Raw genomic sequence first — 15,461 nt, forward strand, 5'->3', positions numbered from 1 at the left:
TTGGAATTATTATTATTTATGAACAGGCTCTTAGAGATATTTGTTAAGATTTTAGATTTGGGAACTGGAAAAAAAAAGTCACATAAAACCTGCAAGCTACACAATTTTTTTTCTTCCTTCTATACACTTTACTAAATATTTCATTTTAATACCTAGTGTAAATAAAACAATAAGCTTACATATTCCAAAGATTTAGTTTCAATTTGATGTTATAAAGCAGTGATAATCTATAGACTGTCAATAATAAAACATGAATTAAGACTAGAGCTTGTAATAAACTGATGTATTGTATATCCTGAACAGCCAATAGAGAATGCTTTATATCCTTAACAACCAATAGAGTGCTGTTATGTTATAAATGGCAAGCACTGGGAAGGGAGAGGGAGGGTAAATAGCAAAAGTATGTATGTACAGCAGCATACCTTGATCAGCTCAGTTGGAATAAAAGAAAGTGCATTTGTATCAGTGTACCGAATCATGTACTGTTAACTGATTCATTGCAAAGGAGTTAGTTAACAGTACACTGATTCGTTTGCAAACAGTTCACTTCTTGAGTCACTAACAACACTGGTAATATGATCCTAGAGTGAGATTCTGCTGTGTGATTCATTGCAAAGGAGGAGTTAGCAGAAGCAGAACTCACTCTAGGATCATATTACCAGGGCTGCTGATGACTCATGAACTGAACTGTTTCAAACGAATCAGTTCAGTCTGGTGAACTGATTCATGCAGTTCAGTGAAAAGATCCGGTTCAAATGAACGATTCGTTCATGAACCGGACATCACTAGTTTTAAAGACAGTATAAATCTATTGAAAGTGTCAATGACAACAACCATTTTAGAAAGCTTATTTGAAATTCCTAAAACGTTTCTCCTGATCACAAATCCGCGCTAAATACAAGAAATTTGTAGTGCTGACTCAAGATGTTAAGATTAGGAAGTAAAAATCAGTGTGACCACTGACCAGGTTTTAATTGAAGATTTATTACGTTATTGAATAAAGAAGAAAAACTTAATCTAGGCTAAACTATTTTATCTATTCAATCTTCATTGTACTTGAGGAGGCTTTTAGAATTAATAGATAAAATATATTAGCACACATTTGAATATGCAAAATAAATTACCCATAAATACTCTGCATGTAAAAACAGATTTTTAGACTCTTTTAGAGCTATTTGATAATATTTGTCAGATTTGGGATATGAATATCCTTAATAAATGTTCAGTCTGAGTCACAAAGAGAAAAAATAAAATTTACATAAGACCTGCAAGCTACACAAGAGGAGTCCAATACCATTATCTAATACAAGGGTTTTCTTTTTATCATTTTCATATACTTTATTAAATATTTAATTTTAATAACTAATGTAAATAAAACAATATATGCTTAGTTATTCCAAAAATTTAGTTTCAATTTGATGTGATGAAGCAGTGATAATCTATAGACTGCCAATAATAAACCATGAATTAAGAGCTTGCAATACACAGTGATGTATTGTATATCCTGAACAGCCAATAGAGAATGCTTTATATCCCTAATAACCAATAGAGGGTGCAATTTTTTGTTGATGTTATATGAACAACCAATAGAGGGTGCTATTTTTTTTGTTAATGACATACAGTGCCCTCTGTTGGTTATTCGTGATATACAGCATCCTCTGATAGTTGTTGGTGCTATCCAGCGCCCTCTGTTGGTTGTTCTACTTGAAGAGACTTTTAGAATGAATATATTGCATATATTAGCATAGATTTGAATATGCAAATTAAATTACCCATAGATCCTTTGCGTGTAAAAGTCTCTTCTTAGACTCTTTTAGAACTATTTAATAATGTTTGCCAGATTTGGAAGCTGAATATCCTTAAATATTGTGTCTGATATGAATCACCAAAATAGATTGAGAAAAAAAAAATTCATATGGGATCTGCAAGTTACACAAGGGGAGTCTAATGTCTAGTACAAAATTTTATAAACTATAGTTTCATTCTAGTATTAAGTGAAAATACTGCATTGACCAAATCATTTTCTGCACTTCAATGAGGTTTTACAGACACAGTATGTATTCTAGAAAAGAAAGCTTATTTGTAATTTCTTAAACTTTTCTATTGTTCACAAATCGGCGTTAAATACTTTGAAAAATATTTGTAAATAATAGTAAGTAACAATCTGTGTGAGCAGGTTGGATGGAACTTTTAGATTAGATCTTAACTATAGTATGATAAGGGCAAGAGGAGTATATAGCAAGACGTCAGGAAAATAAGCATGCCCTGCTAAATGTAATCTGAGGGAGGAGATGATGATAATGCAGCCAGCCACCGGCAGAAAGACAGAATAAAAATGCAGCGTAAAATACTATATTAGAAAGTATCCAAAAAAATTTCTTTAAATATAGTATCATATAAATATAGTATCATATAAATATATTAGGCAAAATAAATAAAACTATAAAAAAATATTTTTAAATTAATTAAAAAAAAACATATGCAAATTAAGGGCTATGCAAAGCAGTGCTTACTGATCCTCATCCGGAACGATAGTTACACAACCTAAAGCATTAGGGACTGATTAGGCTGCTACACTCCAGTGGCTTAACTGCTCATATGCAAATTAGTATGTGCGTTCATGAGAAATGATTTACGAGTCGATCAAGATTGGAAGTAATGCACATAGCCAAAGACAGGTAAAGAGGTGGGTGGAGCTTGGTGGCCATTTTAAACTGATTAAAAGAAAAACGTTTTCACAATTACAGTTATTGCTTTCTAGCTGGTGTACCATTGACCTGGTTCAGGACACTTGTTTATTATGTTTAAGCAGGTAGGTAAAAAGTATGATAGGGTGTAGACTGTCCCTTTAAATCTAACACTACACTATAAATAAATTAATTAAATACAAATACCTACAAATAAATACAATTAAATAAACTAACTAAAGTACAAAAAAAAAGAACTAAGTTATAAAAAAATAAAAAAATATTTACAAACATTAGAAAAATATTACAACAATTTTAAGCTAATTACACCTACTCTAAGCCCCCTAATAAAATAACAAAGACCCCCAAAATAAAAAAATGCCCTACCCTATTCTAAAATTAAAATAGAAAAGCTCTTTTACCTTACCAGCCCTTAAAAGGGCCCTTTGCGGGGCATGCCCCAAAGAATTCAGCTCTTTTGCCTGTAAAAAAAAAAACATACAATACCCCCCCAACATTACAACCCACCACCCACATACCCCTAATCTAACCCAAACCCTGCTTAAATAAACCTAACACTAAGCCCCTGAAGATCTCCCTACCTTGTCTTCACCACACCGGGTTCACCGATCGGTCCAGATGAGCCTCCGAAGTCTTCATCCAAGCCCAAGCGGGGGCTGAAGAGTGACATCCATCCTCCGGCTGAAGTCTGGATCCAAGCTGCGGCTGAAGAATTCCATCTTCGGGCAGAAGTCTTCATCCTATCCGGGCAGAAGAGTAGATTCGGACCGGCAAACATCTTCATCCAAGCCGCATCTTCTATGTTCTTCCATCCGATGACGAGCGGCTCCATCTTGAAGACCTCCAGCGTGGATCCATCCTCTTCTTCCGACGTCCTAAAACAGAATGAAGGTTCCTTTAAGGGACGTCATCCAAGATGGCGTCCCTCGAATTCCGATTGGCTGATAGGATTCTATCAGCCAATCGGAATTAAGGTAGAAAAATTCTGATTGGCTGATTCAATCAGCCAATCAGATTCAAGTTCAATCTGATTGGCTGATTGGATCAGCCAGTCAGATTCAGCTCGCATTCTATTGGCTGTTCCGATCAGATCTAATCTGCCGACCGGACCTCACCGCTACTATAATAAATGTATTAACCCCTAATCCGCCTCACTCCCACCTCAATAACCCTATAATAAATAGTATTAACCCCTAATCTGCCTTCCCTAACATCGCCGCCAACTACCTACAATAATTAACCCCTAATCTGCCGACTGGACCTCACCGCTACTATAATAAATGTATTAACCCCTAAAGCTAAGTCTAACCTTAACCCTAACACCCCCCTAAGTTAAATATAATTTAAATCTAACGAAATAAATTAACTCTTATTAAATAAATGATTCCTATTTAAAGCTAAATACTTACCTGTAAAATAAACCCTAATATAGCTACAATATAAATTATAATTATATTGTAGCTATTTTAGGATTAATATTTATTTTAGAGGCAACTTTGTAATTATTTTAACCAGGTACAATAGCTATTAAATAGTTAAGAACTATTTAATAGCTACCTAGTTAAAATAATTACAAAATTACCTGTAAAATAAATCCTAACCGAAGTTACAATTAAACCTAACACTACACTATCAATAAATTAATTAAATAAAATACCTACAATTATCTACAATTAAATCTAACACTACACTATCAATAAATTAATTAAATACAAATACCTACAAATAAATACAATTAAATAAACTAACTAAAGTACAAAAAAAAAGAACTAAGTTACAAAAAATAAAAAAATATTCACAAACATTAGAAAAATATTACAACAATTTTAAGCTAATTACACCTACTCTAAGCCCCCTAATAAAATAACAAAGACCCCCAAAATAAAAAAATGCCCTACCCTATTCTAAAATTAAAATAGAAAAGCTCTTTTACCTTACCAGCCCTTAAAAGGGCCCTTTGCGGGGCATGCCCCAAAGAATTCAGCTCTTTTGCCTGTAAAAAAAAACCATACAATACCCCCCCCCAACATTACAACCCACCACCCACATACCCCTAATCTAACCCAAACCCCGCTTAAATAAACCTAACACTAAGCCCCTGAAGATCTCCCTACCTTGTCTTCACCACACCGGGTTCACCGATCGGTCCAGAAGAGCCTCCGAAGTCTTCATCCAAGCCCAAGCAGGGGCTGAAGAGTGACGTCCATCCTCCGGCTGAAGTCTGGATCCAAGCGGCGGCTGAAGAATTCCATCTTCGGGCAGAAGTCTTCATCCTATCCGGGCAGAAGAGTAGATCCGGACCGGCAAACATCTTCATCCAAGCCGCATCTTCTATGTTCTTCCATCCGATGATGAGCGGCTCCATCTTGAAGACCTCCAGCGTGGATCCATCCTCTTCTTCCGATGTCCTAAAACAGAATGAAGGTTCCTTTAAGGGACGTCATCCAAGATGGCGTCCCTCGAATTCCGATTGGCTGATAGGATTCTATCAGCCAATCGGAATTAAGGTAGAAAAATTCTGATTGGCTGATTCAATCAGCCAATCAGATTCAAGTTCAATCCGATTGGCTGATTGGATCAGCCAGTCAGATTGAGCTCGCATTCTATTGGCTGTTCCGATCAGCCAATAGAATGCGAGCTCAATCTGATTGGCTGATGGAGCCGCTCGTCATCGGATGGAAGAACATAGAAGATGCGGCTTGGATGAAGATGTTTGCCGGTCCGGATCTACTCTTCTGCCCGGATAGGATGAAGACTTCTGCCCGAAGATGGAATTCTTCAGCCGCCGCTTGGATCCAGACTTCAGCCGGGGATGGATGTGACTCTTCAGCCCCCGCTTGGGCTTGGATGAAAACTTCAGAGGCTCTTCTGGACCGATCGGTGAACCCGGTGTGGTGAAGACAAGGTAGGGAGATCTTCAGGGGCTTAGTGTTAGGTTTATTTAAGGGGGGTTTGGGTTAGATTAGGGGTATGTGGGTGGTGGGTTGTAATGTTGGGGGGGTATTGTATGGTTTTTTTTTACAGGCAAAAGAGCTGAATTCTTTGGGGCATGCCCCGCAAAGGGCCCTTTTAAGGGCTGGTAAGGTAAAAGAGCTTTTCTATTTTAATTTTAGAATAGGGTAGGGCATTTTTTTATTTTGGGGGTCTTTGTTATTTTATTAGGGGGCTTAGAGTAGGTGTAATTAGCTTAAAATTGTTGTAATATTTTTCTAATGTTTGTAAATATTTTTTTATTTTTTGTAACTTAGTTCTTTTTTATTTTTTGTACTTTAGTTAGTTTATTTAATTGTATTTATTTGTAGGTATTTGTATTTAATTAATTTATTGATAGTGTAGTGTTAGATTTAATTGTAGATAATTGTAGGTATTTTATTTAATTAATTTATTGATAGTGTAGTGTTAGGTTTAATTGTAACTTAGGTTAGGATTTATTTTACAGGTAATTTTGTAATTATTTTAACTAGGTAGCTATTAAATAGTTCTTAACTATTTAATAGCTATTGTACCTGGTTAAAATAATTACAAAGTTGCCTGTAAAATAAATATTAATCCTAAAATAGCTACAATATAATTATAATTTATATTGTAGCTATATTAGGGTTTATTTTACAGGTAAGTATTTATCTTTAAATAGGAATAATTTATTTAATAAGAGTTAATTTATTTCGTTAGATTTAAATAATATTTAATTTAGGGGGGTGTTAGGGTTAAGGTTAGACTTAGCTTTAGGGGTTAATACATTTATTATAGTAGCGGTGAGGTCCGGTCGGCAGATTAGGGTTTAATTATTGTAGGTAGCTGGCGGCGATGTTAGGGAGGGCAGATTAGGGGTTAATACTATTTATTATAGGGTTATTGAGGCGGGAGTGAGGCGGATTAGGGGTTAATAACTTTATTATAGTAGCGGTGAGGTCCGGTCAGCAGATTAGGGGTTCATTATTGTAGGTAGCTGGCGGCGACGTTGTGGGGGGCAGATTAGGGGCTAATAAATATAATATAGGGGTCGGCGGTGTTAGGGGCAGCAGATTAGGGGTACATAGGGATAACGTAGGTTGCGGCGGTGTACGGAGCGGCAGATTAGGGGTTAATAAGTGTAAGGTTAGGGGTGTTTAGACTCGGGGTACATGTAAGGGTTTTAGGTGCAGACATAGGAAGTGTTTCTCCATAGAAAACAATGGGGCTGCGTTAGGAGCTGAACGCTGCTTTTTTGCAGGTGTTAGGTTTTTTTTCAGCTCAAACAGCCCCATTGTTTCCTATGGGGGAATCGTGCACAAGCACGTTTTTGAAGCTGGCCGCGTCCGTAAGCACCGCTGGTATTGAGAGTTGCAGTAGCGGTAAATATGCTATACGCTCCCTTTTTGGAGCCTAACGCAGCCCTTCTGTGAACTCTAAATACCAGCGGTATTTAAAAGGTGCGGGGGGAAAAAAGCATGCGTTAGCTACGCGGGTCGTTACCGACAAAACTGTAAATCTAGCCGTATGTGTTTATAGCTGAAATAATTTACCTGAAACCATAGAGCAAATTACATTTTTAGAAAAATAGATATCTTTTTATAGAAAGATTTGTAGCAAAAATAATTATTTAATATTCTTATTATTACAAACGTCTTTTAGAGTCTTTGTGTTTATACAGCTTACAGAACAAAGCACAGAAAACATAACGTAGCCGTTTCTATTTGACTTCTACAGTGCAGCCTTCACTGGCAGGAAAAGGATTTAATGTGTTTACCTTTTTTAGACAGTTTTGATGAATATGATGACGCATTTAAGAAGATGAAAGAGGCAAGCAAAAAGTCCTACCTAAATGAAATCCTTCAGAAGATAGAAAAAGCCAGAAATGACCTTGAAGATGCAATACAAAGCCTAAAACATTCAAAAAGCCAGGTATTCTTTAGTCAGATTGTTTAAAGTAAGAATGTTTGAAATGGATTAATATTACTAGTTCATTAAATTGTATGTTCTTTCAGGTGATGCACTGGTGCAGTAAAGTGGACAAAAATTGTATTGAGAGACTAGTCCGATGCCAAAACCCCCCTTATCTTGTTGCTCAGGTAAGAACTTTATATTCATATAGTTATTATTACTTAAGTTTACAAAAACAAAGTATATTTTGTAAGAAAAGGAATGGAAAAAGGAATTCTGAAAATGAGTTGTCAGAAAACAGGACTGATAAATCCCAAAAAGACAAAACAGTCCATCTGTGGTTAGTCAGTTTGACTTGTGCATTACTTCCCTATTTGTAAGCACATTGTATGTGCATATATGTATCTCCTGCCTATTATTTGTTTAGTCTTGTGACAAAACTGGGCTAGATTTATAAGGTTAATTAATTACCCTTCTAGTCATTTAAGTTTATGTGTTATTCTAATAACTAAACCTTATTAACCACTGATCCTTAAAAGAGATGGTAAACACCAGAATTTATGCTTACCTGATAAATTACTTTCTCTTGCGGTGTATCCAGTCCACAGATTCATCCTTTACTTGTGGAATATTCTCATTCCCTACAGGAAGTGGCAAAGAGAGCACACAGCAGAGCTGTCCATATAGCTCCCCCTCTAGCTCCACCCCCCAGTCATTCGACCAAAGATTAGGAAGAAAAAGGAGAAACCATAGGGTGCAGTGGTGACTGTAGTTTTAAACAAAGTTTTTTTACCTGACTTAAATGGCAGGGCGGGCAGTGGACTGGATACACCGCAAGAGAAAGTAATTTATCAGGTAAGCATAAATTCTGTTTTCTCTTGCAAGGTGTATCCAGTCCACGGATTCATCCTTTACTTGTGGGATACCAATACCAAAGCTTTAGGACACGGATGAAGGGAGGGAACAAGACAGGTACCTTAAACGGAAGGCACCACTGCTTGCAAAACCTTTCTCCCAAAAATAGCCTCCGAAGAAGCAAAAGTATCGAATTTGTAAAATTTGGCAAAAGTATGCAGTGAAGACCAAGTTGCTGCCTTACAAATCTGTTCAACAGAAGCCTCATTTTTGAAAGCCCATGTGGAAGCCACTGCTCTGGTAGAATGAGCAGTAATTCTTTCAGGAGGCTGCTGGCCAGCAGTCTCATAGGCCAAACGGATGATGCTTTTCAGCCAAAGGGAAAGAGAGGTAGTAGTCGCTTTCTGACCTCTCCTCTTACCAGAATAGTTAACAAACAAGGAAGATGTTTGTCTGAAATCCTTAGTTGCTTGTAAATAGAACTTTAAAGCATGAACTACATCAAGATTGTGAAATAGACGTTCCTTCTTCAAAGATGGATTAGGACACAGAGAAGGAACAACTATTTCCTGGTTAATATTCTTGTTAGAAACAACTTTAGGAAGAAAACCAGGCTTGGTACGCAAAACTACCTTATCTGCGTGGAACACCAGGTAAGGTGAATCACATTGTAAGGCAGATAATTCTGAAACTCTTCGAGCAGAAGAGATAGCTATCAAAAACAAAACTTTCCAAGATAACAACTTAATGTCTATGGAATGTAAAGGTTCAAACGGAACCCCTTGGAGAACCGAAAGAACTAGATTCAAACTCCATGGCGGAGCCACAGGTTTATAGACAGGCTTGATTCTGACTAAAGCCTGAACAAACGCTTGAATGTCTGGTACCTCTGCCAGACGCTTGTGTAACAGGATAGACAAAGCAGATATTTGTCCTTTTAAGGAACTAGCTGACAATCCTTTCTCCAAACCTTCTTGGAGAAAGTACAATATCCTGGGAATCCTAATCTTACTCCATGAGTAACCCTTGGATTCACACCAACAAAGATATTTCCGCCATATCTTATGGTAGATTTTCCTGGTGACAGGCTTTCTAGCATGAATCAGAGTATCTATAAATGACTCAGAGAACCCACGCTTTGATAGAATTAAGCGTTCAATCTCCAAGCAGTCAGAAATAGAGAAACTAAATTTGGATGCTTGAACGGACCCTGTATCAGAAGATCCTGCCTCATTGGCAATGTCCTCGGGGGGGCAGATGACATGTCCACTAGGTCTGCATACCAAGTCCTGCGTGGCCATGCAGGCGCTATCAGAATCACCGAAGCCTTCTCCTGCTTGATTCTGGCAACCAGACGCGGGAGGAGAGGAAACGGTGGAAAAACATAAGTCAGATTGAAGGACCAAGGCGCTGCTAGAGCATCTATCAATACCGCCTTGGGATCCCGGGACCTGGACCCGTAGAGAGGAAGATTGGTGTTCTGACGGGACGCCATCAGATCCAACTCTGGAGTGCCCCATAGCTGAGTCAGCTGGGCAAATACCTCCGGGTGGAGTTCCCACTCCCCCGGGTGAAAAGTCTGACGACTTAGAAAATCCGCCTCCCAGTTGTCTACTCCTGGGATGTGAATTGCTTAGAGATGGCAGGAGTGATCCTCCGCCCACCTGATTATTTTGGTTACTTCCGTCATCGCTAGGGAACTCTTTGTTCCCCCCTGATGATTGACGTAAGCTACAGTCGTGATGTTGTCCGACTGAAATCTGATAAATTTGGCCGCAGCTAGTTGAGGCCATGCCTGAAGAGCGTTGAATATTGCCCTCAGTTCCAGAATGTTTATCGGGAGAAGAGTTTCTTCCCGAAACCATAAGCCCTGAGCTTTCAGGGAGTCCCAGACTGCACCCCAGCCTAACAGACTGTTGTCGGTCGTTACAATGATCCACTCTGGTCTGCGGAAACATATTCCCTGAGACAGGTGATCCTGAGACAACCACCAGAGAAGAGAATCTCTGGTCTCCTGGTCCAACTGAATTTGAGGAGACAAATCTTCATAATCCCCATTTCACTGTTTGAGCATGCATAGTTGCAGTGGTCTGAGGTGTATCCGAGCAAAAGGGACTATGTCCATTGCCGCAACCATTAGTCCGATTGTCTCCATGCACTGAGCTACAGATGGCCGAGGAATGGAATGAAGAGCTCGGCAAGTAGATAACAGTTTTAACTTTCTGACCTCCGTCAAAAATATTTTCATTTCTACCGAGTCTATCAGGGTTCCTAGGAATGGAACTCTTGTGAGGGGGAGAGAGAACTCTTTTTTGACGTTCACCTTCCACCCGTGAGACCTCAGAAAGGCCACTACGATCTCCGTGTGAGACTTGGTTCTTTGGAAAGTCGACGCCTGAATTAAGATGTCGTCTAGGTAAGGCGCCACTGCTATGCCCTGCGGTCTTAGAACCGCCAGGAGGGACCCTAGCACCTTTGTGAGAATTCTGGGAGCAGTGGCCAACCCGAAAGGAAGAGCCACAAACTGTTAATGCTTGTCCAGAAAGGCGAACCTGAGAAACTGGTGATGATCTTTGTGGATAGGAATGTGCAGATACGCATCTTTTAGATCCACGGTAGTCATATATTGACCCTCCTGGATCATTGGTAAGATTGTCCGAATGGTCTCCATCTTGAATGATGGGACTCTGAGGAATTTGTTTAAAATTTTGAGATCCAGGATTGGTCTGAAAGTTCCTTCTTTTTTGGGAACCACAAACAGGTTTGAGTAAAACCCCAGTCCTTGTTCTGCAATTGGAACTGGGTGGATCACTCCTATTGTATGTAGATCTTCTACGCAGCGTAAAAACGCTTCTTTCTTTGTCTGATCTGTAGACAGACGAGCAATGTGGAACCTTCCCCTTGGAGGAGAGTCCTTGAATTCTAGAAGGTATCCCTGGGCTACAATCTCTAATGCCCAAGGATCGTGTACATCTCTTGCCCAGGCCTGAGTGAAGAGAGAGAGTCTGCCCCCTACTAGATCCGGTCCCGGATCGGGGGCTACCCCTTCATGCTGTCTTGGTGGCAGCTGCAGGCTTTTTGGCCTGTTTACCCTTATTCCAGCCCTGGTAACGTTTCCAGGTTGCCTTGGGCTGTGAAGCGTTACCCTCTTGCTTTGCAGCCGGAGAGGATGAAGCGGGGCCGTTCCTGAAACTGTGAAAGGAATGAAAATTAGCTTTGTTCTTTGTCTTAAAGGGCTTGTCCTGAGGGAGAGCATGGCCTTTTCCCCCGGTGATATCTGAAATAATCTCTTTCAATTCAGGCCCGACGAGGGTCTTTCCTTTGAAAGGAATGTTCAAAAGCTTGGATTTAGATGACACATCGGCCGACCAGGACTTTAGCCATAGCACCCTGTTCACCAAAATGGCGAAACCTGAATTTTTCGCCGCTAACTTAGCTATTTAGAAAGCGGCGTCAGTGATAAAAGAATTAGCTAGCTTTAGAGCCTTAATTCTATCCATAATTTCCTCATATGAGGTCTCCGTCTGGAGCGAGTCTTCCAGCGCCTCAAACCAGAAAGCAGCTGAAGTAGTTACAGGAATAATGCAGGCAATAGGTTGGAGAAGAAAACCTTGTTGAACAAAACTTTTCTTAAGTAAACCCTCTAACTTCTTATCCATAGGTCTTTAAAAGCACAACTGTCTTCAATTGGTATGGTTGTGCGTTTAGCAAGTGTAGAAACAGCCCCCTCCACCTTAGGGACCGTCTGCCACGAGTCCCTCACAGGGTCAGGTATGGGGAACATTTTCTTGAAAACAGGAGGGGGAGCAAAGGGAACACCTGGTCTATCCCACTCCCTAGTAACGATATCCACAATCCTCTTAGGGACCGGAAACGTATCCGTGTAAACAGGGATCTCTAGGTACTTGTCCATTTTACACAATTTCTCTGGGATCACCAAAGGGTCGCAGTCATCCAGAGTAGCTAATACCTCCCTAAGCAAAACGCGGAAGTGTTCTAGTTTAAATTTAAAAGCCAATGTATCTGAATCTGTCTGAGGAGAACCCTTCCTGAATCAGAGACTTCTCCCTCAGACATCAAATCCCTCGCTCCCACTTCAGAGCGTTGTGAGGGTATATCGGAAACGGCTACCAAAGCGTCAGAATGCTCATAATCTGTTCTTAAAACGGAGCTATCACGCTTTGCGGGTAACACGGGCAGTTTAGATAAGAAGGCTGTAAGAGAATTATCCATGACTGCCGCTAAGTCTTGTAATGTAAAAGGGTTAGACACACTAGAGGTACTAGGCGTCACTTGCGCGGGCGTAACTGGTTGTGACACTTGGGGAGAGGCAGATGGCTACCCTCGTTACCTTCAGTCTGAGAATCATCTTGGGCCACATTCTTAAGTGCAACAATATGATCTTTAAAGTGTATAGACATATCAGTACAAGTGGGACACATTCTGAGAGGGGGTTCCACCATGGCTTCTAAACACATTGAACAAGGATTTTCCTTAGTGTCAAACATGTTTAATAGACTAGTAATATACACAAGCAGGCTTGGAAAGCACTTTAATCAAATAAAAAACACAATTTGAAAAAACGTTACTGTGCCTTTAAGAGATAAAAAGAGCACACAATTTTACAAAACAGTGAAAAATGCAGCAATTCTCCTGAAATTTTCACAGTATGTACCTAAAGCCTTAATAGGATTGCACCACAAGTTTCAAAACGATTAACCCCTTAATGCCCAAACCGGAGCAGCCTAAAGCCAACACCCGGTTAAAAATAGTACAGCACCTTGCCACAGCCTTGCTGTGGCCCTACCTGCCCTTAGGGATCAGATTTTGGGGAATATAGCTTCTATAAGGCCCTCAAACAGCAGCAGGATCCTCCATGTGAAGCAGCATGAACTTCTCCGCAATTCTTACTGCGCATCTGAGGCGCAAAATTAGGCCCCTCCCACTAAACTCCGGAGCTGTGAACCCTAGTAAATCACTCTTAAGTGAATAAAAAACAGCCATGTGGGTAATAACCCCAGAAAGAACCCCAAAAGGACTTTCAAAGTGTCTACAAACGATATTTTTCTTAAATAAACAATCGATTGCCCTGAATCAGTGTCAACCATCATAATTAGCCCTGTTATGTAAGCATTCAATTCCTTACTTAGTCTGTGAACATAGCTTACCCTCCCCTCATGGGGATATTGTCAGTCTCTTCTAGCATTATCTCAGTCTTGTCTAGAAATAAATGACTGAACATACCTCATTGCAGATTACCCTGCAAACCGTTCCCCCCCAACTGATGTTTTCTGGTACTCCTCAGTCCTGTGTGGGAACAGCAGTGGATTTCAGCAAATCTTCATCACTTTTCTGCTAGAGAGTAAATAGTACAAACCGGTACCATTTAAAATAACAAACTTTTGATTGAAGATAATAAAATCTACAATTCTAACACCACATTCACTTTACCCTCCCGTAGAGAGACCCTAGTGCTTAGAGCCGGCAAAGAGAATGACTGGGGGGTGGAGCTAGAGGGGGAGCTATATGGACAGCTCTGCTGTGTGCTCTCTTTGCCCCTTCCTGTAGGGAATGAGAATATCCCACAAGTAAAGGATGAATCCGTGGACTGGATACACCTTGCAAGAGAAAGATAGATAATCCCTTTATTTACCATTCCCCAGTTTTGCACAACCAACACTGTTATAGAAATATACTTTTTACCTATGTAATTACCTTGTATCTAAGCTTCTGCTGACTGCCTCCTTATCTCAGATCTTTTGACAGACTTACATTTCAGGCAATTAGTATTGACTCTTGAATAACTTCACGTGCTTGAGCACAGTTTTATCTATATGAAACACATGAACTAACGCCCTCTATCTGTGAATACTGTCAAATGCAGAGCCAGTCTTCAATGGCTTAGAAATTAGCATATGAGCCTACCTAGGTTTAGCTTTCAACTAAGAATAACAAGAAAACAAAGCAAATTTCATGTTAAAAGTAAATTAGAAAGTTGTTTAAAATGACATGCCCTATCTGAATCATGAAAGTTTTTAATTTGGACTTTACTATCCCTTTAACTTCTTTAAAATCCCTGATGATTGATGGCCCCTGCTAGCGGCCGATTGGCCGCCAGTGAGCAGAGGGGCGGCATTACATAAGCATTTCACCATAAATGTTTGTGCAATGATCACTGCATTTAGCGAGGTCGAGCAGACATGATTCGCTACAGCAAATCATGTCTGCTTGCCTTTTAATAAATCTACCCCTAAGGCTGTTAGTGAATGTAGCTCACTCTAACTTTTAGTAGTAAAAAATTTGCCAAAATTTTTTCATATATGCAAAGAAACATATACATGTTACTTTCATTATTTATATAATAGCAGTATTTTGTAGTAGTTACCTTTTTATTCTAAAAAGAGACTTTTAGTTTCTAATTTATTAAAGGACACTATTTTTTATGACAAATATTATACCTATTATATTTAGGGTAACAAATCTATACAGTTATATTATAAATATTAAAGAAGTTTGGCTTGTAGCAAAAGCATTTTTCTATGCGGTACAATCACATTTAATCTTAACAGAAAATTAACAAGAAACGAATTGTCAATAATGTGCACTAAATTTATTACTGCTATTTATTTAATTAATGTTCTTCTAGATTCTAGAAATGGCTCTGGTTATGGTTGATTGTCTCCCCAAAGCTGATAACACCAACGTAATGCCAAAATCTGCCATACAATCACTTGACAATGCAGCTCCTAGATTTCAGCCATCTCCAGCAGGAAAATCATCCCAATCAAAGAGAGGTTAGTAAGTTACTATATCAAGAAATGTTCACGTACTAGGTGGAAAAAACATAATCATTTAGTGTGATGAGTCTGCATGTTTCTATTACTAAAGTGACAACCTCAGACTTGGTAAAATAGTTAAGTTGGAGATATTAGGCATCTTTGAGAAGTAATTGAAGCTGTCTATTACTTAAGTATTTTATCTCCATATTGTTAATTGGCATCTGTTATGGTAAAAAAAATTAAATGGCTTTTTATG

General features: G+C 39.1%; 1 protein-coding gene across 1 annotated transcript in view; it reads left to right on the forward strand.

Annotated features, from left to right (window-relative positions):
* Positions 1-15,461, forward strand: part of LOC128657631 (uncharacterized) — a 524,168-nt gene that overhangs the window by 364,845 nt on the left and 143,862 nt on the right. Inside the window, exons 76-78 of the mRNA XM_053712016.1 lie at positions 7,447-7,592; positions 7,676-7,759; positions 15,073-15,220. Coding sequence (XP_053567991.1) covers positions 7,447-7,592; positions 7,676-7,759; positions 15,073-15,220 — 378 coding nt within the window. The remainder of the gene's footprint in view (positions 1-7,446; positions 7,593-7,675; positions 7,760-15,072; positions 15,221-15,461) is intronic.

Source organism: Bombina bombina, chromosome 4, assembly GCF_027579735.1.
Source record: "Bombina bombina isolate aBomBom1 chromosome 4, aBomBom1.pri, whole genome shotgun sequence".
NCBI classification, from domain to species: Eukaryota; Metazoa; Chordata; class Amphibia; order Anura; family Bombinatoridae; genus Bombina; species Bombina bombina.